The sequence below is a fragment of the Chiloscyllium plagiosum genome, unplaced genomic scaffold (genome assembly GCF_037043375.1).
Source record: "Chiloscyllium plagiosum isolate Xiang-an unplaced genomic scaffold, Cpla_swu_hap1 HiC_scaffold_7, whole genome shotgun sequence".
Lineage (NCBI taxonomy): Eukaryota > Metazoa > Chordata > Chondrichthyes > Orectolobiformes > Hemiscylliidae > Chiloscyllium > Chiloscyllium plagiosum.
The window spans coordinates 16,795,867-16,821,267 of NW_028270145.1; the positions used below are offsets into that span (position 1 = coordinate 16,795,867).

Here is a 25,401-nt window from a genome sequence, read left to right on the forward strand (position 1 = left end):
GAATATCAGAAGAGCCAAAGAATATTACTGGATGTTCAAAAGGATATTGGTTATTGGTGCTAGAGGATGAGCCTAATTTTGGCTCATGGCTTCCTCTTTCTCCTGAATTGTTCGTATGTTCCTAAGTGACCTTTTTAAAATGTGGTTATTGTGATATGGGCGATGCAGACATTGCAGCATTTACTGAGAATATTAAGAACTGACTGCCCCTGGCGTCTGAAATGCTTGGCTAGTGTTGCATAAGGGTCTTGCAAGAGTTAAGACTGAGGAATGCCTTAGGCATTATGCACTGTGAGGATGTCATAGGGACCTGGTGGGAGAATGTTTTCCAATCCTGAAGGAGTGGGACCTGCCAGCTGGGTTTTCCTCATAGTATCTGTAACAATGGCTACCATATCATCATATTATGTTACATTTATATGGAGTCACAAAGCCATATCTCTATGACTATAAAATATGATGTGTGCATAGTTGCTATCATGCAATAAACACAGTCTTATTTAAGACAAGAGTCTCTTCTCATTGGTGGATTTCATCTCCCACGCTAGATCAAGTGGGCCCTATAGATCCCAACAGGAAAGATAAAGACGGCAGCAAATCTACCTGGGAGCTCAGATAACACGATGGGCAATGACATCACCTTACGACCACTGGTACTTAGTATGGCAGATTGCCCAAAAAGGAAGCAGTGTGGGTCTCCATCTGACTTTCCATCGAGTGGGCAAGATCTCCATTGTCTAGATTAAACTCAACCCCAGTGCTCTTGTTGTCACAGAGACAGGCCTCCAACTGGCATTGGACGCCTTTATGTCAATATGCAAATACAAGTTTCACAGGACTGCAATCTCCTTCGCCTTTTATCAGTATGGCAGACAGTGGATTTCTGGCACATAATCAGCATGATTTCCACTCAATATTATTGGAGGCTGACGGGTTTGTGCAGTGAAAAACAAACACTTTCTGCTTATGTCTATTTCTGCTTTGTACCAAGTGCTTTTCTGACAGACAGATGAGTAATGCTATATGATACTGATTCCTACCATTCTCCACTTCGTCCAGAGGTCCCTCGTTGATGATGATTTTGAGTAAGGAAAATGCAGTGGAAGAATGGAGAAATTTAATGGGCCCCACAGATCCTGAGGAAGCCAAACAAACAGCACCAGACTCTCTACGAGCTACGTTTGCAAAGAACATCTTGCAGAATGCCTTGCATGGCAGCTCTGATCGGCTCCAAGCTATGGAAAAGATCCAATTTGTGTTTGGGGACATAAACATTGGAGCAGATGGGGTTGTCCAAGGTAAGAATTAGTGTAGGAAAGGATTGAAATGTGAATCAGTGCCTTGTGGATTTGATTGATACTGTACAATGAGTTCAGGAAGTTTCAAAACACTTTTGTTAAATAAATGCAAATTTAAGAAATTATAGTATAAGAAGTGACAATCTAAGTAGACCATTTGGCCCATCTGAGATCGCTTCACATTAAATAGAACCACTACTGACCTGATTGTGGCTTTAACTCCATTTTCCTTTCACCTGAAGTCCCAGTCCCACCCTGACCCCAGCACATAGCTCTCCATGCTTCATGGGTCAAAAGGCTGTCTAACTCATTCTCCACTGGTCTCTGTGTAAGAGAATTTCAAAAACTAATGGTCTCCTAACAGAGGAAATCTCTGTTCATCTCCATCTTAAAGAGGAGACCCCTTATTATTAAGCTGTGTCCCCTCATTCTAGATTGCACCAAAAAAGAAAAATGATTGTCTTAGCATCTGCCTGGTCAAGGTCCCTCAGAATCTTGTATTTCAGTGGACGTCCTCACATACATCTAGCCTCCAATCAATATAGGCCTAACCTGCTCAACCGTTCCTCAGATGATTATGCTTTATTCCTAGGATTCAGCCCCATGTGCTTTCTCTGAATTAGTTCTTGCACAAGCTTATCTCTCTTTAAAAAGAAAAATTGGTCACTTAATAAATGGTCCAGTTCTTACTTCAAAGTTCTGGCCATTCTATTCATCAAAAGCTTTTCTTGGATTGAAATTATGGTCATTAACCTTCTGAATTCTAGGCAAATATATTATTTTGTACACCCCTCCCTCCAAACTGATCAAGACAAGGAAAACATGATTGATTTCTCTCTGCAGAAATTCACTTTTGGAGAAAAGCTTTTGGTTCTTGAAGGCAAAAAGGATAATCAGAGAAAATCATAGAATCATAGAGTTCAAAAAGGATAAGCTTTGAGAGGTTCAGATGGCTATCAGACTGATGTTCTGGCATTTATAGGTAGGTGTCACCAAACATATGCAATTATCTCTGGGATATTGTTAAACACAGTTTACTCAGGAAGTACATTATCATGAAGTCTTCCATTGAGAAGGGCAACCAGGTTTCATATTAGTTTCACAACAAAGATGTTTCAGAAACACAAGACACAAGCTTAGCAGGCCTCCCTTAACTGAAAATCCAACAACAATCTCCAAGCCAGCAGAACACTGATCAAGCAAAACAGCAAAATAAAAGCTGTTGGGCATTTTCCATGAAGTGAGTGAAAGCAATCAAGACCAGATTACTTGGAATCACCTGCTGGAATCATGTGGTTTCCGAGAAATAACTTTTGAAAAAGATGTTCCAATATATGTTTTTATTGACTTTTAAAATAAAAATAATCCAGGTATCTCCACAATCCTTCAAGCTTACATCCCCAGAAATGGTTAATTATGAAGATATTTTGACATCACACGCTACTGTGATTTATTCTTATGATTTTCAGAGATCAGTAGAAACCTCAAGCTGTGTCATTAGCTGATTGTATTCCTTGACTTCTTTTTAATTTTGATGTCTTCCTGCTTTTGCCCATCAACTTAGCTTTCCAACAAAAATAAGTAACCCACATAAAGGAGCCAAGAATTCAAAATCCTGGTATTCTGACAGATCCAGGTTTAGTAGTAATTTATTTGTGATTGCGTCTCCCTCAAACATATCTGCATCAAAAGATTCAGAGGGGAACTGTAAAGATTATTTGCCTTTGCTGAGATGGGTGTATCAGCTTTGGATCACTTGGAAAAAAAATCAATTTATAGTGCAGTGAATACTTATTGTGAATTTTGCATTTATCATGATGATTGATGCAGTACTTTTGAGAACCTGTATTGGTACTTAAAAAGACGAATGATGGTTAGATGTAGAGTCAAACACCTCCTCATGTCTCAACAAGCTACAAATTCCAACCTTAGCACTATCAATCCACAAATGAGGCATCCATCCATCTCACTGTATATTTTTTTCATTGTTGTTGAATGGTTAACATTAATTTTCAGTTTTGACAAGTAAAAGGCAGTTCTATATTCTAAGCCTATACCCATTAGAAATCAGATTATCCCAAGCTCGATGCACTCAGAACACTTACCATTTTGATTCAGAAATGGGACTAAATATGTAAGGGAGAGGAGGTGCACAAAGCTCATTTTTGACTGTCTTTTCCCCATGAAAGCCAGAGAGCTAACATGGACACTATAGGATAAATATCTCCTTTGTGCTGTGACCATTCTATGATTCTAAGATCTTATTGGTGCTGCCATTTCTCCGATATGCTTGTAGGTATTGAACCAGATTTGGAGAAGGTGATATGTCCAGAATCCAGGGAAGAGTCTGAAGGTATGTCTGAATGATATTGATAAAATAGCTAAACATAACTAAATAATTTAGGTAGGGGGGCACAGATGATGTTTCTGCACTGAACCACAGACCAAAATGAATTGATTTTATATTTCAAGTGAGTAATAAATAAATGATATCTTACACATGCTACTAAGCATCGAGAATGTTTGTTGCAGTAGTCAGGAAAGATAGAGCAGAGAGCACAATAATTCCTTTCCACGTCCTCTTACAGCTAACACTGCTACCTCTGCACTGAGTGAAATAGTGGCCAAGGGGGATGGTGAGTGGCCATACAATGCCTCCAGTGCCCTTCAGTGAAAGCTCATACCGACCAGAGCTAAGCAGTCCATCTGCTGGATTTCACAATAAACACCCCTGGCCCCACTACCTTAAAACCTGCCAGCAGAAGTTTGGGGTGGGAGGGCTGTAAAATCCAGCCAAGAGAAATCAAAGAAGGCATAGTAACGATGTTACAGCTAATATTCCAGAAGATTCCAGATGTTTCAATGTGACAAAACCCTGTTTATAAAAGTCACTTTAATGCTAATGATGCATTCCCATGTGACATTATATATCAGGCGTAGAGCATTGGCTGCAAGATCCAGAATCTTGAAGTGCCGGAGTCAATCCTCCAGCATTGCACGCACACGCGCACACACACTCTATCCTCACGCCATCTCTTCCTTCTTTGCCCCATTGCCCCAGCATCCACCGTCATCCTTTCCTTAGAAGCACCCCCAATCCAATCTAAATGTTACTGAGTTTTGTTGCAGATGGAAACCAGATGACAGCATCAGACCATGTTCTCGCATATTTTAGGGCCTTCTCTCTGACTCGCTGATATGGAAATGTCACATTGGCACTGTGTCCCCAGTAATAATAACAAAAAAAACCATGGCGACACTTGGGAATGCTATCATCGCTCGACAGCATTGCATCAACTGAACTCTCCTTGTGTCTGTGATTTTTCTTGTGTCTTGAAGAATATTTTGACAAAGCATCATGTTCAGAATTTTACCATTTAAAATTAGAAAAATACATTCAAGTTAAATGAACTGCATCATAAAGACAATGATTTTGATTCAATTTATACCATAAAGTCTCTCTTCTCTTAATGCTTTTGCTTAATGTAACTGTAATGTCTGCTGTTTTGTTATGCATAAGTTAGGTGCAATGAATTATTACTTAATTACCCATGTAACAATCACATTTTTGAGAACATTGCTTTAGGCATAAAATGGTGTCCACTTTTAGATAACTGATTTTTTTTTTCTCTAAGGACTTTTATGGCATGCTTGATTTGGGCTAACACAGAATCCTGAGCATGGATTGGCTTTCTAGATGGGTAGGGTGATTGGCCAGAGTCCACTGACCTGTTGCTATGAGATGAATAACCTCACCCTGGCCAACTCACACTTGCTGCAATCAGACCAATTGCATTGTTTGGTTCTGAGCTCTGTTGTGACCGGATGAGATTAGCATATTGACCAGCTATTGCGTATGCTCAGACAGCACCCACAATGGCGATGTGTTAGCGGAACTTCAATTCAAACAACATTGATTTCCTGAACAGCTTCTTCTAGCCTACAGCACTTTTCCTCCTGTAGATTTGTGAAGGAGGTGGAGTGTGGGGAAGGCAGGAATGGAAAGGGTCAAAGGGCAGCTGGTGGACTGTGATCCCTGAAAAACTATAGTTGTCTTATATATTAACATTTACACCGATATAGGGTAATTGTAATATTGCATTATTGTAATCAGTGTGTGTTATGTTTGTAACAGTATTGGGATATTTATCTCTTTTAAGTGTGACAAAGTATTCAGTGGCTGAGCTCAGTGTGACAAATGAGCCAGCAATGGATATGGCATCTTGTGGAGCTACTCTGTGCACTAAGTCAGTAGAATGTAGGCAGGAACCTGGATCTTTGCTCCCAATGCCATATGCATTCACCTTAGGGGGAGAAAGCATCTTAAATTGCAGGTCTGGATGGGGTGTTTGTGTACCTGGCCTGTGACCTCTAGACATCATTCAGAGGCAGTCATAGGGGTTACCAACCTCCGAAACAGGCTTACTTTGTTTTGTTAGGCCTTCCTCCAAGCAGTGTTATTAAATATTTGCCTCACTAGCCCTCACATTGTTTCATCACCTATTCCACCACCCATATTCCATGCCCATACATGGCGATGCAATCCATTTGGTGATCCAGTTTTGCCTACTGTTAAAAAAAAGAGTCATAACTCACACATTGAGGCCTAAGGCTCTTACTCCAGTCTGTTTTGAACATAGCATTGAGTTCAAATGACCTTGGGGAATTCAGGTTTCCGATGTGTACGTCAAGCCCCGCAGCCTTAACAACAAAAGTAAGATCTGTTGGAAATTCAAGGTAGGATTACTCGGCCCGAGTTCCCAGCACAGTTTTGAATAAGCCATGGCATCATCACGACAGTGTGGAAATCAGTCAGTGAGTCTGCAACCCAGCCCCAACATCACTCTTGGAGTGAGCAGCAGCAAAATCTCAATTTCAGAGAGTGCTCGTCAGTTCACAATTGAGGCTGAGCTATCTTGTCTCTGGTGACGAATTTATGAGAGTTGACACTAATGATTGTAATATGTTTTCCCCTTTCTGTCTTCCATTTGCTTTAAAGGTGCAGCGGAGGCTGGCAATGCGGAGAGAACGGACGGGGCTGCAGTCGATAATGAGAGTAGGTGCAGCTATTTGTTTTCATACAAAATGCACTCCTACAGTTTCATTAAATCCCCATCATCTAGAAGCAAGCTTGCACCTTTTTTGGCAAGATTAGTGGGGATCAATAAAGTAAGTGCATCAAGTTCATGTTGCTGTAAAATACTGATATGGTACAGCTTCTGGAGGATGAGAAGAATGTTAAAACAGTAACCACTAGCACATATATAGCATCTTCAACATTGTAAACATCCCAAGTTGTTTCATGCATTGTCAAAAATAAAACATGACATCGTCCTACATACTTTGAGGTGATACTAAGTCATTTGACTACAAAAGGTAGGCTTTAATTTGTGCCTTAATGGAGGAAAGTAAGGTCAGAATGAGAACACAGATATCTCAGAATTCTGGGGTTGGAGAAGACTACAGAGATAGGGAGGGACAAGGCCGTGGAGGGACGAGACCATGGAGGGACAAGGCCATGGAGCGATTTGAATGCAAGGATGAGAAGTTTAATATCAATGTGTTACTGCACTGGCAGCAATATATGTCAGTAAGCCCAGAGGTGAGAGATAAACAGGACTTGGTGTGAGTTGGGATACTGGGCAGCAGAGAATTGGATGAGGTGTGAGGAGGGCAGGGTCACCCAGTAGTTCATTGTAACAAAGAGCTGAGATTTGGGGACACTGTATTGATGTGAGAGAGGTGAAATTACCATCCTTAATGGTGGTGCAGATGTGTTTGGGACGGTAAATCTTTATCTGCTTTTCTTTCTTACAGACACAACCACTGACAACTCGCAGAGCACTGCGAGTGAGAGTTCACACAGTCTATCCAATGAAGCAGCAGAGAAGGCGTACAGTGATGGTAATGTTTCCATTGGACACTCCCACTATGTGGAGGTGATACTGGGCGGGGGGTGATGGAAGAGCAAATTTTATAGAATCCTGAAATCCCTCCAATTGGATCATTGGGTCCACACTATCTGTCCGAAGAGCGTACCCCACCCTGACCCACCCCACTACTCTATTTCTGTAACCCTGACGCCTATCCACCTAGCTGCACATCTTTGACTATAGGAGGAAACCCACACAGACAGGGGGAGAATGTGCAAACTCCACATGGACAGTCGCCCGAGGCTGGAATCAAACCTGGAACCCTTTCCTTCCGGAAATGGCTCAATTTTGATGGAAAGCAATAGGGACTTGGCCAACAGTGAGCATGAAGCATTGTGCCTAATTAATACAGGATTGGGCACATCAACCATGGCTCACCAGTTTTTCCCTGAGCATCTTGCTGAGGGATGGAGGCAGATCAATGGCTCTTTGCCCCATTCCTCTATCTGTATCCCCATTTCATGAAGGTTAGGTGTCTCTTACCATGCCTACTTCAAGCTCTCCCTATCTGTCCTCAATCATACTTTTCATGGCCAGGGGAAATTTGTGACTCAATCAATACTCCAGTGAAAGTAAGGAAGTTGAGTATGCTCATGGTGTTGCAATCGAACGTATTAAGGGATATTTGGACATGCTCAGAAAGGATGGAGAGGATTGTGCTTTGAGCAGCACATTATGAGGTGGAATACAGAGGTTTTAGATCTTGCTCTGTCCACATGAAGTGTGTCAGCCTGTATGGGAACCTAGAACTGTTTGAGTGTTCTTTTACCCATCCACTCCATCACTGTTTTTGAAGGCAGCCATCTCCAATGGTTGACATTAGGCCTTCCCATGTGTCACATGTAGGAGTGGTCCCACCTTGTATCACTTTGAGAGCCACTGTGGTCACTGTGGGTGAAAAGGGTCTGGTATCCATGCGGATTACCATGACAAAGATGTTTACTTCGAACCAAAAATGTCCTTCAGTGTCTTTTAACCTCCACTGTAATGGATGGCAAAACTGACTGGAGGAAATGTCTCCAATTTCATTTCAAAGATAGACATTGGTGAGTTGGAGGACACCCAGAGAAGCCAGCATGTTTATATCCTCACCAAATGTAGGACAACTCTCAGTAAAGACAATGATGACATGGGGTATTGTAGTAAGTCACAGGATTGTGATTAAAGATTACTGCCCAGGAAAGGTTCCTTGCTGTTATGTCCCAACCTATCACAAGATTGTCAGCAGGATTCATAGGTGCAAGGTGTCATCCGAGAATCATCAATTACGTGTGTGTCTTCCCCCATAGTCCTCGTGAGAATGAAAGGCAGGAAACAAAGGATTTGTGTAAGTTACCAGACACCCAAAACATATTCTCATAGGGCTGCTTGTCCTCCATCTAGGATTGAGGAAGCATTGCAAGTCCTCAACCACAGTATTTCTGTTGTCTCAGCTTGACCCTTCGTTATAAGCTATCACCCCACGTGAAGCAAGACACTGAAAAGACGGCTCGTGTAAACTCCCCACAGAAACGAGAATGTTTGGGCTCTGTAATGCCTCTGGCGAATAAAGTTCTTGGGAACCTTCATCTCCAGCCTTCTCTTGAAAGACTGAACACCGTCTTAACCCACTTGTTGAAGTTTAGCTTGCAAGTTAAACCAGAGAAATGCCAACTTTTCTGGACTGACATTTGGTACCTTAGTTCAAGGGAGGCATTCCTGTCAATGCTGAAAAAAGTCTGAATGGTCCAGATGTGGCCCTGTCAGGTGTGATGGAGAGGGAACTGGGTGAGTTCCCAGCCCGAGCTGGATATCATAAATAGCTTCTGAAAAGTTATGCACAGTTCATCCCCCACTTTATAACATGCTGAGGAAGTCAAAGAATGCTGAAAGAGTTGGCAGGAAAGTATGTCCAGGGACGCCAGCATCTGAAGACTCTGAAGCAGAATCTCTTCCGATCGCCTGTCCTCGGCCACCCAAATTTTCCTCTCCCTTTCAGACTTGAAACTGATGCCAGTTTTTACTTGGCCAAGCAGTGGTGCTGTCGCAGGTTCAAGGGCAGAAAAGTGGTTACTGCACATGCCACGTGGAGTGTCAAGCTGAAAGAGAGGAATTTGAAGAGATACTCCAGTATGAATTTGGAATTGATAGCTTTGAGGTGAACCATGTCTAAGAAGGTTAGACACATACTGATTTGCTGCAGTGCTTGGAGTGTTTAACAAACCACAGCCCAATGAACTGCTTTCGAATGCCTGCCAAGTCAAAGGCAGAATTCCAACACTCGTTCCCTCTGATATTTGGACTAAGATTCAGTGGATTGTCACGAACGTGCTTTAAGAGTGAAAACCAAACCGTTTTCAGGCAGGTTAGAGTCAGGCTCAGTTTCACTTTTGCTATCAATCTCGAAAGCGGAGCTTGTACAGTTTCAGCGCTACTCTACAGAAGGCCCAACATCCACTCACCCAGTGTCAGTGATGAACGAATCCAAACAGGCACAAAAATTGTTGAGGTGCTGGGAGAAGAGCAGGGAGGAGGATAGAGTGTTTGATTAGCTGTCTCATGGACAGCAGGGTTAAGCAACACATCCTTCCCTGCAGCCTCAAGTGTAGTAGCAGTTCATGATTAAGCAGGACATCAAGAGACAGAAAAGGAGTACACATTGAACAGTGAGTGGTGTTACTTGCCTGGGATATCTGCTGACATAGATGATGACCGTCACAATTCTGAAATGATTTGGAGATGCCAGTGTTGAACTGGGGTGTACAAAGTTAAAAATCACACAATACCAGGTTATAGTCCAACAGGTTTAATTGGAAGCACACTAGCTTTCGGAGCGACGCTCCTTCATCAGGTGATTGTAATCCCCTGATGAAGGAGCGTCGCTCCGAAAGCTAGTGTGCTTCCAATTAAACCTGCTGGACTATGACCTGGTGTTGTGTGATTTTCAACAATTCTGAAAGGTTAACATTGGCCAAAACAGGGAAATGACTTTGCCACAGCATGGGATCCATGGTCACCATGGAAACCTGAGAGATCCTTGCAATAGATTTTACAGTCCTTGACCCCAGGAGCAACTTGACTCAGAATATCCTCATTCTAGCAGATGTCTTCACCAATTTTGTACCACTCACTCCCACCTGTGACTGTAGCTAATATGCAAGGGTACGATCAGTTTGTCCATTTCTATGTTCCATGTCTGATTCACAATCATCAGGGGAGCAACTTTGATGACAAGATCTTACAAGAGCTTTGCAAGCTGTATAAAATTGACACAAACCACATCACCCACTATCATCCAGAGGGTAATGGACAATATTAAAGGCTCAACCGTACTCTGCAGGAGTATCAGTGCACCTTGCTTCTTTACAATAAACAGAAGGAGTCTGCATATCTTCTGGAGTTGGGTTATGCTTCTAATAGCATCCTTCACTCAACCATAAAATATTCTGCACACCATTGCTTCTTTGGATGAGACCCAATCCTTCCCAGGCACCATCATTTTGGGTTCATAACACTTTCTGGTGGAGATGTCAGGTCAGTGAGTAGATAGGAGAAAGTGAAGACTGCAGATGCTGGAGATCAGAGCTTAAAAATGTATTGCTGAAGAAGTGCAGCAGGTCAGGCAGCATCAATAGAGCAGGAGAATTGACGTTTCGGGCATAAGATAGCCAAATATGAGACAAGGCTATGCCAGGCATTTGGGGTGGTGTCCAAAAGAAGCAAGGCTGAAACACTGAGAAGAGAAAAACATTGCACAAACACATGGCTTCCAATCAGCACAAGTGTATTCCTCTAAAATTATTTTTGAATCAGCAATGATATATAGAGGAGAGTTTCTTGAGGCTAAAAGTCTGCTGGATGATGTGGACACACGCAACTGACTCAGAGGTATTGTGCAACTTGGTGCTAGTGCATAATGGCTGGAGTCAGTGACAGTGCCAGTGCAGGTAACAGGCCTTCTCAAGCAAATGCTGAATATTACCCCAACCCTTACCATTTGCTCAGTCTGGTGAAGTAAGGCAAGGGTGCTGCAACTAATTTGTACTCAAATATTTTAGGCATCGTGGATTAATAACTGATTAGTAAATTATTGCTGTGTGCTAGTGTAGTTTTTGGAATGGAAATGTGTTGCTGGAGAAGCGCAGCAGGTCAGGCAGCATCTAGGGAACAGGAGAATCGACGTTTCGGGCATTAGCCCTTCTTCAGTTTTTGGAATGGCAACTCTCAATCAGGGAAGTGCGTAACAGAGCTTTCAACGACAGATGACAAGAGGTGAGGAAGATCGCCGAGCAGGGGAGCTTGAGCAGTTTTAGCAGATCCCTTCCTGAAGGCAAGAATGGCAGTGTCAGAAGGAGGCCTCATGGGGAGAGGGAGAGACAAACAAAGGATTTCCTCAATTAAGTATGTTCTACAGGCTTAATTCCATGTAAGTTTACTGTTTCTCTACTTAAATTTGATTCCCCTTCTTTGTTTGTAAATATCTGATGCCAGTAAAATAAAGAATGCTGCTTCATGAGCTTTAGGCCATCTGTGTGCCTTAAATTTCACATTAAACTAGTTCAACTTAAAAACCCAAGCTTCTGTTTGGAAGTTTTACAACTAAAAACAAAAATTGTCCATATCACATGTGTGGCTTTAAAGAGGTTAATTTGTCCTGTATATTTTTTTTTGAAGAGAGTTGTTTAAGATGGAGGTAATGAGCATCAGGGATAATATAGACATCTTGGGAGCCTAGGCTTTTGTTTCACAGCCTGAATGGGTGTGGCCAGCTCTCACAGATCAGGATTTCAGGGTTGTAGTTTTTCAGTAACATCAGAAGCTATTGGGGTCTCAACAGAGTTAGAACTTCAATGAATGGCTCCTGGCTTGCTCCTGTCTTGAGGTTTTTTTTCCCTCCTTGATTAGAAAACTACATGTAAGAATCTGTGTCTGAATTTTCTATTTTTGCTCAGGGGTGTGTTTGCGGGATATTATGATATTGGAACAATTAATTAGATTAGATTTTCTACAGTGTGGAAGCAGGCCCTTTGGCCCAACAAGTCCACAATGCCCCTCCGAAGAGAAACCCATCCAAACCCATTCCCCTACCCTACATTTACCCCTGACTAATGCACCTAACACTGTGGGCAATTTAGCATGGCCAATTCACCTGACCTGCACATCTTTGGATTGTGGAAGGAAACCGGAGCACCCGGAGGAAACCCACGCAGACACGGGGAGAATGTGCAAACTCCACACAGACAGGTGGGAATCGAACCCAGGACCTTGGTGCTGTGAGGCAGCAGTTGCTAACTGCTGAACCACCGTTCCGCCCATAGTTCCTGTATATATTATTCTGTTAACATTACATACTGTGATATCATGTCACTATCTTAAAGGAACAAGTTTGCCTGGGCTGGAATCCATGGCATATTATAACACACCTGGTTCACTCATGTCCTTTAGGAAAGCAAGTCTACAACTGTTGCCAGATTCGCAGACCCGCCTCAATGTGTTTGACTTTTGATTGTCCTCTGAAGTAGCCTAGCAAGCCACCTAGTTCTTTCAAACAACTGCAGAAATGTTGAACGAGACATACTGCAGTATTCCAAGAAGGTAGCTCACATCCATTTTCTCAATAACAATCAGGTGGGTCAATAAATACAGGTCACGCCAGCAACATCAATGTCCATTGGGGCAATGAATATAAATCATACCAATGACCCGATAGGTGGGGACGACAAGAGATGTTATTTTATGTTGAACTTCTATTTATCAACAACTCAACCTAAGTTGGGTTTGTTTGGTGGGACTTTCATGGTCTGAATCACTCAAAATTACAGGACAAGTAATACATTGTGTGATTTTGAGTGAATCAGACCATGGAAGTCCCACAGACAAACCAAACTTAGGTTAAGTTGCTGATAATCAGAAGTTCAACTTAAATTAACATCTCCTGTCATCCCCGCCCTCACAAACAATCCTGTTTCCGTTGAATTGAAATGCTAATACAATCTTTACCCACCCTTCTTGCTTACAGCTCCTGTAGACTCATCAACTAATAGTTCACAAAGCACTGTGAATGACAGCTCTCAGAGGAGTCTATCACACGAAATGGCAGAGCAGGAGAGAGTCAATGGTAATGGTAACGTATCCAGGAGAGACTCTTACTAGTGGGGACAGAGAAATATGGTCTGAACTGCTCCCCCAGACATCACTAGAATCAGACAGCAGCTTAAAAAATGGCACTCTTATCAAATCAGTCTGTGTGACAGTACTATTAGCAGCTTCTGCCTTTCTAGGGCTGAAAAATGACAAAGTTCACCAAATGTGAGCATCATGCTTCTGCGCTGCTTGACTGTCCCTACCATCAACTCCACTTTTTAGAATGCAGCCAACTTTGTCTTTCCCCTTTCGCCCATTTCTGAGAAAGGGGTTTGGCCCTGGGGGATATTACAGAGGGTGAAGGGGAACAACCACGGTTCTTCTAGTGACTGTTGTGGCCTTGATAAGTCATTGGTACGCTGGTCTAGAAACCATTGTCCACACTGTTAGCCCCACTGCATGGCAATTTATCCTGCCCCAGGATGTATTAGAAGACAAAGAACTGAGATTTAAATTGTGATATTTTGGGAAGTGTGGATGTACACTAATGCGTGTCTTTGTGTACACCAGTCGGTGAAAATAGACAGGCAGGTGCAGGAAGCAAATGGATACCAAATAGTACATCAGCCCTCATTTCAAAAAGCTTTGAGTTCAGAAATCAGGATGTCATATTGCAGTTATACGGGGCCAAAGTGAGACCTCACCTGGAATATTGCTTGCAGTTTTGGTCTCCCTCCCAAAAAAAAGATATATCTACCATAGAGGGAGGTTTACCAGGCTGATATCAGGGATGGCAAGACTGTAGTATGCAGAAAGATTCACCATATAGACCCAATTGAACTAAAATTTAGAAGGATCTGATTGAAAAGTATAAAATTCTAACAGGGTTGAACAGACTAGATACAGGGATTCCAGAACCGGGGACATGGTCTTAGGGTACAAGGTAGATCATTTCGCATCAAGGTGACGAAACATTGCTTCACTCAAAGGAGTGGTGAACCTGTGGAATTCTCCACCACCGTAAGCTGTGGAGGCCAAATCACTGAATATATTCAAGAAAGAGAGAGATAAAATTTTGGATTTTAAAGACATCAAGGGGTTTAGGAGAAATTGGGAATGTGGTGGTGAGATAGACAGTCAGCCGTGAGCACACTGAATGGTGGAGCAGGATGGAAGAGCCAAATGTCTCACTCCTGCTCCTGGATTCTACATTTCTATGAATTTCTTTGGAGCTGGGATTGCAATGCTGCTGTCATTTCACAGGGGTATTGCATGAGCAGCATTATCTAAGTGATTGGGGGATTCCATCGTATTGCTGTTGATGTTAGTAACGTTGCAGAAGCAACTCCAAGAAATCTTCCAGTAAAGGAAAGAGCAGTACTTACTTTCACTCTTTAATTATCCGACATTTAGGATTCTGAATATTCTTTGCTCCATTTGTTCTCTTCCCCTCATTTTTGTTTCAGATGAAGGAGCTGAGCACGAGTAGGATTCACTTTGGCGTTGAGATCATGATACAAGTGAAAAGGGAGGAAATTGTTATAAGAAGTAGAGACAAAAGATCATTCTGTACACACGCACACAACTGAATTGGCCTAGCGCATTCCAGAATCTAACTTGTTGTAGGTCATCAAGACTCACTGCTCCAGGAAAGAACATCCATGTACAATGTGGTGCCACAGAACAAAAGGCATTTGAGTAAGCTACTGGAGCCTGGTATGTGCCTGTGGATCAATAATCCAGCAAAGACATCAAGTGGAGACAGACAGAAAAATGGCAAGAAAACAAAAAATACTTCTGCCATCACAATGACAACAGAATTTGCAGCATAAATTCTGTCTGAAGGCTGATTGCGCAGACAATACATTCTTCTTTTACAACAGTGGTATTTCTATGAATTTAAAATCACATCATTACAAAAAAAAATTGATTAATTTGTTTTGCTATATTCAATATTGTCAGACATTCCATTTGACTGAGAAGCGATTGATTGCAATAAATTGTTAACACAACTTCAATTGCTAGCCTTCTGGAATATTTATGTTAATGTTTTGTTCAGCTGGGCCTGACAATTCCAAAGAAAATAGGAAGACAATGTCATGTCTGCAGAGTTTTTGCCTGCAACCATACCACTATATTTATAATGCCACATAGTGGCTGCCCAACATAATAATTCTTCTTCAGATAACCACATTACCTTGAGTTAAAGCCAAAGTGATTTTAATTTTCAAGCCTGACGGAAACCTCCTTTAAGAGCCTGAATTGTCAATTTGGCTTAAAGAATGTGACTTACTCTCTTCAACAATTGCAATATTACACACTATCCGTAAATCTGTTAATATGTGCAGTTAATCCATTATCTCCCTGAAGGGATATTTTTGGTGTGCACAACTTTGTCAAATGTAACTTTAGTGAAAATAACGTCACAGCAAAGAATGAGAACTGAAGCCAGTAAACACTACAAAACATACTTTTGACAGGAAAAGACATTTATTTATCTGTTTTCAGAATAGCAAAGTGGTGTCCACATCATCGGTAATGATACTGTTAAAGTTATAGTCTAAATCCAAACATATGAATTAACAAGATAACGCAAACATCTTTACTATTAGGCTATTAGTAAATGAACAGTAAATTGCTGGTAGAAGAGACCATCTCAGCAGAGAATTTGAATGATAAATCTGAGCAGACAAGCTCACATTAATATCTTGAATGCAGAGCAAAATGAACATCAGTTCTAAATGACGTTAGAGAATATTTTATTTACAATTTTCACGAGAACCACAGAATTCATCAACTTATGTTAAAGGAGAGAATATTTACAAACTATAGAATCTCCCAGTTACAGTGAAATGTAGTCACGAGCCTCAGGTTTATATATGAATAAGTAGCGTCAATCCATTTTCTTTAATTGGAATGAGAGCTTGTGTTCAGACCAAGTTCAGTCTTTCAGAAGTTTCATTCCTAGTTAGTGTCGGAATCTTGAATCGTCATGGTATTCCTGGAATGAATAGAATGAAGACAAACTGAGTTGTTGATGATCGTGATCATAAGACAGTTTCTGACACAAATTCCCAGTATATACTCACATTTGAAGACACGTCAAGTGATGTTTCTGATGACTTAATACTCAACTGTTTAAAAAAAAAGATTCACTTGGTTATTGAAGGAAATCAATGACATACCTATCAACTGTTATTGAGTATTTAAATTATCTTTAAACCAAAGATTTCTCTGATTGTTAAACTATAAATGCAGAAATTTTAACCGTTTAAATTTGTAGACTCTGTGCATACATTTAATAGCTTAAAAATACAGAGCTGCCTCACACTTTAATATGACGCAGCTGAATCCAAGTTTCAACAGTTTATTTGCATCAGTAATTATTTGAGAATCTCAGATTAGGCTCACATTTTTAGATTAGATTCCCTACAGTATGGAAAGGGGCCCTTTGGCCCAACAAGTCCATACCAACTCTCTGATGAGTAACTCATTGCTCTACATTTACCCCTGACTAATGCACCTAACATTATGGGCAATTTAATGTGGTCAATTTACCTGACCTGCATATCTTTGGGATTATGGGAGGAAACCCACACAGACATGGGGAGAATGTGCAAACTCCACACAGACAGTCACCGGAGGCAGGAATCAAACTTGGGCCCCTAGTGCTGTGAGGCAGCAGTGCTAACCACTGAACTACCGTGCCACCCCCTGTTTAGCGAGTTCTCCAGTAATGTTTCTGTTGACTTGCTTTTGACCTGGAATATCCAGATTTATATGCTTAGCATTTTCAAAACAATGTTGATTTTTTTAGAATCAGCTGTAAGCCAAAAGTTTGAATGATATCAGATTATAAATGAGGAAATGAAAACATTTTGAAGTTCGGGATTTGAACTCAGTTACTCTGTGATGAAGTGGATAATTCCTCTCCGTACAATTACTGTTCTCCAGTAATCAATACAGCCCTGGTAGAGTTGTGCATGGCTAGAGTTTAATTTATAATAATGACAGAAATGTGGGCTCAACTCCTGCACCAGCTAAGGTAATTCTTGTCACCCACTTCCTCACCCTGCCTCATGGTGTAAAGCACAATTAGCAAGTCCTAGTCCATGAGGGTGTGAAATGAAGAGAAAATTAGATAATTATCTGACAAAATACCTCATCAATGCTCAAATTTGGAGAGTCCTCGAGTGATGTCTCTGCTGATTTGCTTTTCCACTGGAATAAAATATTCATATTTTTAAGTTTAGGATTTTGTAAATAATCTTGATTTTTGTAATCATCTTCCAACAAAAGGTTTAACTAATATTATAAATAGGAAGTGTAAACAGTTGAAGTTTCCAGGTCAGGATTGAGTGACTCAGTGCTGAAGTAGAGAAGTTCTGACCAGCCTTCTCTGGTTCTGCGACCATGAGACAGTGTAGCTATGATGTTGATGGACAGGTTAATGAAGGCTGCTATTCTGCACCAATTCAGATTTGTGCTCAATGGTGAGGTCCCTCCAGCACTGACCAGTGATTTTGTGTCTGCTAGTGACAGAAATGTAAGAGTAACTGTCCTCCTAAAGGAATTGTTTGTACCTGTCCAGCTGTGTGAATGTTCAGCTGATTTTGTCTTCAGTAGGCTTTCTCTGAGTTTGTGTTTCAGCATCAGACTGTGGACAACTCCACCCCCTCACATACCTACCCCACAGTATCTCAACTTAAAATAAAGTGCCATCTCACTTGCCATTCTGACACGAGAGTTTTACATTTTTCATAATTCTGCTCAAGAAAATATTTTTACAATTTTCCCTGTTATACTCACATCCAGTGATTCTTCAGTTGACATCTGTTTTGATTTGGTTTTGACCTATATTAAAAAATTAATATTTTTTATATTTAGCTCAGTAAATCAACAAAAAATTTGATAGCCTATCTCAAATGATAAAACTTCAATTGTCCCGTTGAGTATAATTGTGAGGTTACCTCAATACTGTTTTCATTTGATTCTGATGAGTCACTGTTGCTGTCCACCATCTTCAACCCTCGACACTCAACATCAATGTCAGCAACCTCATCGGCAAAATACTCAACATGGCTTGTGCACAAACCTTTCACCTAGCAAAATAGAAGAGAGTTTTAAAAATATTATTGATTGGCAGCAAATTCTGCAAAGACAGTAGGAATTTCCATGATGTCGTTAAGTACACATAACCTTTCTATGATATAACTCAATATACTCCCTCCTTTTATTGTTTTGCTCCTTATACACGAGGGTTTGGTGTGACAATGGAACTCAAAACTTACTGCAGTCATTTTGGGATGGAAGTAACAGCTGGGGTCATCAAATTCCAGTCCAGAATTCTTGGAGCAGACGGTTTCCTTCACAGAGAATGTTAAATCCACGTTGTATGACAATTTCCCTGTGCGGTAAATCTATTGAGAGGAAAGCAGTTCATTAATGTCTGACTGTATCTGATATTCTTACTCTGAGCTGATTCACTCAGAGCCTAAGCGTAATTTAACATTCTGTTTCTGTTTATTAATCCATGTTGCACTGCACTCAGTAATATTCTTATGGATCAATGGTGCTGGAAGAGCACAGCAGTTCAGGCAGCATCCGAGGAGCTTCAGCTCGGATGCTGCCTGAACTGCTGTGCTCTTCCAGCACCATTGATCCAGAATCTGGTTTCCAGCATCTGCAGTCATTGTTTTTACCAATATTCTTATGGAGTTTAGAGAGTGAAACAGACTGAGACCAGGCCACACTTACATCCTTCACCCTTCTCCTGGTTATCCCACACAGATTGCTGGTCTTGGTGATTTGGTTCAGTTTTATAACAGACACTCTCAGAGCATCCTTAGGGCTCGGTATTCCTGTCGATAGAGAAAAGGATAAGTTGTACAAAACATTCCAGAATTCTTCAGCAAATTATTTTTCCACCTTGGTGATATCTGAGTGAGTGAACCTCATTGGCAATAACTCGTTGGTTGATGAGGAGCCGCTCTCTCTCTGGGACCTACCTGAGCAGTGGAGAATCTGCACTGCAGCAATGATGAGGAGGAAGGCTTTCATTCTGCCTCTTGTGTGATCAGCTGGCTGCTTTCTCAGAGTAAAGGAGCTGCTTCTCTCTCTTGCTCTGCCCTTTCCTTGCTGCGTTCAGTCTTTATATTCTCGCGCCTCCACCACAATCAAACACTGACTCATATTTACTCAGTTTGGTCCTGGGCAGGGGAAGCTGCTGCCAAGTAGCTCAAATATGGGCAGAGTTCCTCCCAGTATCGTCACCATGTTTAGGTTTAGTGGGATCAGACATTATTCCTCAGAATTTGAAATAATGATCTCAGTTAAGAGAAGACATGATCAGCAGTAATTTATAGAAGGTCAGACTCTGTCCCCTAGAAATAGCTGCTGGAATTATTTTGACACAGGATCGGTGACCTCATTTACAATATTTCCTGTACCAAACATTCCAGATGATCTGTTGTAAATACGGATACATTGCTTCAGCGATGCGTTTAACATAAAGAAGCATTTCAGTAAAAATGAGTTTTTGATTATTGTGCAACAATCTTATTCTGACATGTTTTTCTCCTTCCCAATGCTTCTTGATGGGGGTTTGGCTCCATGGTGACCAATGGCTGGCCTTTGACCCCGCTGTATCCATTTCCCATGTCTAGGCAGAAACTGCAAGTGTTGATCTCACTGTGGCGACCACTGCAAATGAAGCAAACTCACACAGACTCATCGCACAGCTCACAAATGAAAACATGAAGCACTCTTCAAATATGTTTGTAGCTAAGTTAAGCAAACTGAGCATCGGGTGAACACTCAAGCTGGCTACCTCTAGCCTGTGTACCTGAGTACCACATCCAACTGAACCTTTTCCTACTAGGCCATTGGCAGAGATAGAGTTTCTCCCCCTTCGACATTGTAGGTAAATCCACTAAGGATCTCACTTTGTTGTGTTTACTCGGGGTGACTCTGGCACTTGGCTCGTGCACCCTATCCTATGCATTTTGTGACACAATGATTCTGAACAGGTTTATATTCATATTACATTGGCTCCACCCAGTAAACATCAATATTTATTTAGAAGAAAGTGCTTGATATTTTCGATGTGGAAAGGTGGTAACTCGTCTAATTGAGTTGCAAAGAGGTGGAAAACTACATCTTTACTGCAGAAGATCGGAAATCCCTGGATGAAATGGATAAGGACTGTTTTGATTGTTTAGAAAATGGCGGGAAAACTTTGTAAACAGTATGGAGATATTGGATTACAAAAAGAACAGATTTAAAAATTCTTACAGCAGTAAATCACTACGGACTGACCAGTAATGCAATTTAAAGTTTTATTGAAGAGTTCAATAAAATGTAACATACAGAGAGAAAAATATTAAAGAAAATACTTGCTTATGAAACTCTACAAGTTAGTCAATGCATTTAAGTAAAAACAGCATTGGTTAAAAGAAAAATGCAAGAATAAAGAGCAGCTGATTTAAAGCAATATAGAAATGATACAGATATAAAATACCTTTACAACAATAATGTTACTCAGCATTTTGAGAAAAAATGGAAACAGATGTAATACTCCCGGCCATTTCAATGTTAGGGAAAGACTGTACTGACTACATAACTGGACGTCTGACAGCATCAGTCCTTAAGATACAGTGTTGTTTCAAAGTTAAATCCCAAGACTAGAACTGAACAAGTTAACAGGTTATCATATCCAGGGGTCAATTGCAGCTGATGTTCTTAACAGACAAAGCATTGAGAGTACAAACACTTTTATCCATGTCCTAAACAGTTTCAATAATTACTTTGATTTGTTACAGATGAAATTCTTGAATGAGCAAGATTTATTGGAAAAGAAGAATCCACAGATGACTTTTTTAAACTCCATTATAAATTAATGAAATACTTTAAAGATGAAACTTTGAAGTTAAAATTCATAAGTGTCAGAACTATTGTTGAAATTCTTGATGAAACGTTATCATATTTCTTCGAATCCAAGAAATATTTATCTTTGGAGAAAAAGCCAGAATGTTTTGTGGACAACTGTTGACAGGAGAGGACCAACACTGAGGTGTGTTTTGCCTCCAGCAGGGTATTTTTTACCTGATGCAGCAATGCTTATAATCCTTCGCTACATGAGAATCAGACATGAGTAACATGGTATTGACAGATCCAACAGATGTTTATCATGGCTCACTACTATCTAAAAATATTACTTCCACAGCACTTTGTTTCCTGGGTGAACATTAAGCTCTGAATCGTTGGCTGTTGTTAGAGAGGATTCGCTTCAACAGACCAGTTACGTTCTGTGCCATCATTTATGGATAAAAGATCTACCAGATGATTAGATTCCCTACAGTGTGGAAGCAGGCCCTTCACTCCAACAAGTCCACACTGACGCTCCAAAGAGTGGCCCACCCAGACTCATTCCCCTAACCTATATTTACCCCTGCACCTATCACTATGGGCAATTTAGCATGGTCAATTCACCTGTCCTGCACATCTTTGGATTGTGGGAGGAAACTGGAGCAAACCCATGCAGACACGGGGAGAGTGTGCAAACTCCACACAGACAGTTGCCCAAGGGAGGAATTGAAGCCAGGTCATGCCACAATGAACTCAGATTTCTCCAGTTTCCTCATTTCCCCTCCCCTCACCTTGTCTCTGTCAAATCCCTCGAACTCAGCAGCGCCTTCCTAACCTGCAATCTTCTTCCTGACCTCTCCGCACCTACCCCACTCCGGCCTATCACCCTCACCTTGACCTCCTTCAACCTATCGCATTTCCAATGCCCCTCCCCCAAGTCCCTCCTTCCTACCTTTTATCTTAACCTGCTGGACACACTTTCCTCATTCCTGAAGAAGGGCTTATGCCCGAAACGTCGATTCTTCTGTTCCTTGGATGCTGCCTGACCTGCTGCGCTTTTCTAGCAACACATTTTCAGCCATGCCACAATGATGGTGTAGATTAAAGATCTACCAGATGATATTGTGGGGCGATTGCCTGAGCCAGCGGAGAAGGGTTCACTTATGAAAGAAATTTAGGAAAGTAAGTACCATCTAGATAAGATAGTGGAATAACAATAGTTTTGGGGTGGCACGATGGCTCAATGGTTCTCACTGCTGCCTTACAGCACCAGGGACCTGAGTTCAATCCTGACCTCGGGCGACTGTCTATGTGGAGTTCTCCCCATGTCTCCATGGATTTCCTCCCACAATCCAAAGATGTGCAGGTTCGATAAATTGGCCATGCTAAATTGCCCACAGTGTTCAGGGACATGTGGGTTAGGTGCATTAGTTAGGGGGGAAATGTGGAGCAATCAGTTAGGGGTCTGGGTGGGTTAGTCTTTGGAGGGTTAGTGTAGACTTGTTGGGCCTGTTTCCACACTCGAGGGATTTTTTTTTCTTAATCTACACAGCCTCACTCCCATTCTTTCCCTTTTAGCTTTAGTTGTTGCCTTCTCTGTCACCATGTCCTCTCACCCCTCCCCCCCACCCCAGTGGGACTGTCTGTTCATTCCAGTCTGGCAGGAGACACACCATTGTTCTGCCATTCTCACATTTTGATCACTTAATCTGAACTATCAACATCCTTTCTCCCCCAGTTTCCTGATGAAGGGGTTTTGCCCAAAACATCAATTTTCCCGCTCCTCCGATGCTGCCTGACCTGCTGTGCTTTTCCAGCACCACGCTCTGAACTCCTTTCTCTCCCAGCATTCCACCCTACTTCCTCCCAACCATTATTGCATAAATGCTGTCCCCATCACACTTCACATTAGCTCTGATGAAGAGTCATCTAGACTCAAAACATTAGCTTGCTCTCTCTCTCTCTCTATGGATGCTGCCTGACCCATTGTGATCCCCAGCATCTTTTTGTTTCCAGTACAGATTCCAGCATCTGCAGTAATTTGCTCCTGCTTTCACACCGACCAATGTACTCATGAAGAGTATCCAAGAAATAAAAAAAAACTCCAGCAGAGAAGTGATCTACAGATCAGAATCTGAGTTAACAGTCCTCAAACAAAAGACTTACTGTGCTTCCAAGCGTGAAGAGAATGCTTTCTTAGAAAAGTGCAAGACATCAATATCACCTGCATTTGTAAAATCAAAGGCATGTGGGGAGATGGAGTAATGGTAAATGCAATGTAGTTCTGTATGTGATTGTATAATTGGTAAACTGTCCAGAGATTGCTTGTAGAGGAGATGTTGTCTAAGGTAATGGTACTGAAGAGGTTAATATTCATAGTACATTGATTTCCTCCAGTCTCCTGATGTACAGATCTGTTGACTTTCTCCAGCACTTTCTGTTTTTAATTTGAAAGTCTTGTTGAACTCAATGTCTAACCTGGAAACGTTGCAATCAGTTTTATATTAGAAAGTTTCAGAGAAGGTAAAACTCCCAAACTCTTCTCTCCCTCTCCACAATGTTCATAGATCTTCAGATTATTACCATCACATGGTATTCGGAGTTGATGATGGAGATATAATAAATATTTTTCTGCAGGACCTGTTTATTACCCTAAATTGTTTATTACCCTGAACTGTTTATTACCCTGAACTGATGTTTGTCATCTCCACACCTCACATCACTCAGTCTTGTCCTTTCCCCTTTTCCACAGGGACTGAGACCTACACACAGCCCCCGACAAGTGGGTAGGCAGGAAGTCATGACCACAGACCTCTCTACAACAGTCAATAAGCCCTCAGTCCAAAACAAATCTCTCGCAGACATACAGTCTTTGGGTTGAGACAGGAAGTTCTACTCTAGCTTTTGGCGGGAGCAGACATATCCGTACCAACTCCCTGAGGTGCTGGTAATTATGTCTGGTCAAATTTTTTGTAGGTATTGCAGTGGTGCAATAAACTTTCTCCTTATCTAAGAGATGTGTCTTGTGTGTGGATATTCCATTATGCTTTATCTTCCAGCTATATGTCCAAGACAGAGGCACATTGGTGAAAGCAAATTGCCTGAGACATCCTTTACTCAGCACCACATACTGATAGAAATGGAAAATACCACAAGGTATGAGGAGTGGTCCTCTGGGAGAATACCACACAGAGAGGTTTTCCTTCATTGAATGTCAGAAACCCAGAGTCATGTTCTGTGCCTATCAGGGCAAGGAAAAAACAGAGAATGATCCCACACAAAGCAGAATTCCCACTCCTCTTTGTGTTGCTCTACTTTGCTTCTGGTGTTATAAAGTTTATTTCCTCACTTCCTGTTATGATCCAGACTTATAAAATATGGATTACATTTTCATGAAGAAATATCGATATCCATGCTGTGATGCAATGACAGGCGACCTGGCATTCTTTCTGTCTCTGTAACAATCCTGGGAGTGCTTTTTTTTTTAAATGTGGATAAATATATGATATTGTTATTGTTGTTGTTGTTGTTGGGAGGACCACATTGGAGCCATTCACATTGTTTATCACCTTATGCCAAAACTATCAGTGCTGTGGTAAACCCCTGAAATACATGTGCCATGGTGTCATATATTAAATCACTGCTCATGGTTGGAGGATTGAGTCCAAATTATTTCAGTCCTGCTGCCAATGCAGTGGTGTGATTGAAATTTATTGTGTGCATCTGTAAGAATCACTGATGTCACAATGCCAGCTGACTTTGAGAAGGAAACATTGACAGCGAGCAGAACCTGTTCCAGCTTCCTCATCACTGAAAGCAGAGGCCAGTCATCTGCAAGCGTAGGTGCTCCATGCAGAGAGTTGTTTTGGACTGAGGGCTTATTGACTGTTGTAGAGGCCTCTGTGGTCATGCCTTCCGTCCTGCCCACTTGTTGGGGGCTGTGTGTAGGTCTCAGTCCCTGTGGAGAAGGGGAAAGGACGAGACTGAGTGATGTGAGGTGTGGAGATGACAAATATCAGTTCAGGGTAATAAACAGTGAGCAGGTCCTGCAGAAAGGTATTTATAATATTTCCATCATCAACTTCAAATGCCATGTGATGGTGAAAATCATACAGTCATAGAAACCCCACTGTGTGGTAGCAGGACATTTGGCCCAACAAGTCCACACCGATGAATATCCCACCCAGACCCATCCCTTTAACCTATTACTCTACATTTAACCCTGACTAATGCACCTAACC

At 41.5% G+C, this 25,401-nt stretch overlaps 2 protein-coding genes across 8 annotated transcripts in view; one reads left to right on the forward strand and one right to left on the reverse strand.

Moving 5' to 3' along the window:
* LOC122551346 (thioredoxin domain-containing protein 6) overlaps positions 1–15,306 on the forward strand; it is a 67,140-nt gene extending 51,834 nt beyond the window's left edge. For 3 of the 7 annotated variants that reach the window (XM_087988590.1, XM_043693083.2, XM_043693086.2), the window contains 6 exons: positions 1,060–1,298; positions 3,595–3,651; positions 6,298–6,354; positions 7,116–7,202; positions 13,230–13,334; positions 14,761–15,306. In XM_087988590.1, coding sequence (XP_087844716.1) covers positions 1,060–1,298; positions 3,595–3,651; positions 6,298–6,354; positions 7,116–7,202; positions 13,230–13,334; positions 14,761–14,783 — 568 coding nt within the window. In that variant the 3' untranslated portion in view covers positions 14,784–15,306. The remainder of the gene's footprint in view (positions 1–1,059; positions 1,299–3,594; positions 3,652–6,297; positions 6,355–7,115; positions 7,203–13,229; positions 13,335–14,760) is intronic. The other 4 variants (XM_043693087.2, XM_043693091.2, XM_087988591.1 and 1 more) reach the window with 4 other exon arrangements.
* Positions 15,307–15,765: 459 nt separating this feature from the next.
* Positions 15,766–19,404, reverse strand: LOC122551982 (secreted phosphoprotein 24-like). Its single transcript, XM_043694544.2, has 8 exons — positions 19,303–19,404; positions 19,052–19,155; positions 18,586–18,714; positions 18,265–18,396; positions 18,104–18,148; positions 17,456–17,515; positions 16,384–16,428; positions 15,766–16,295 (listed from the first exon to the last, which is right to left on the reverse strand). The coding sequence occupies exons 1-8, from the start codon at positions 19,352–19,354 to the stop codon at positions 16,263–16,265; spliced, it is 600 nt and encodes a 199-aa protein (XP_043550479.2). The 5' UTR covers positions 19,355–19,404; the 3' UTR covers positions 15,766–16,262.
* Between the last annotated feature and the right edge of the window lie 5,997 nt (positions 19,405–25,401).

What these genes read in the sequence shown, in the direction of transcription:
- LOC122551982 (XM_043694544.2), bottom strand. Translation starts at nt 19,354, where the DNA reads ATGAAAGCCTTCCTCCTCATCATTGCTGCAGTGCAGATTCTCCACTGC. An exon ending in CAAATGAAAACAGTATTGAG is followed by an intron (nt 18,149 to 18,264) that starts GTAACCTCACAA and finishes TTTTTAATATAG; the next exon opens with GTCAAAACCAAATCAAAACA. An exon ending in CAAATTTGAGCATTGATGAG is followed by an intron (nt 16,429 to 17,455) that starts GTATTTTGTCAG and finishes TTTTTTAAACAG; the next exon opens with TTGAGTATTAAGTCATCAGA.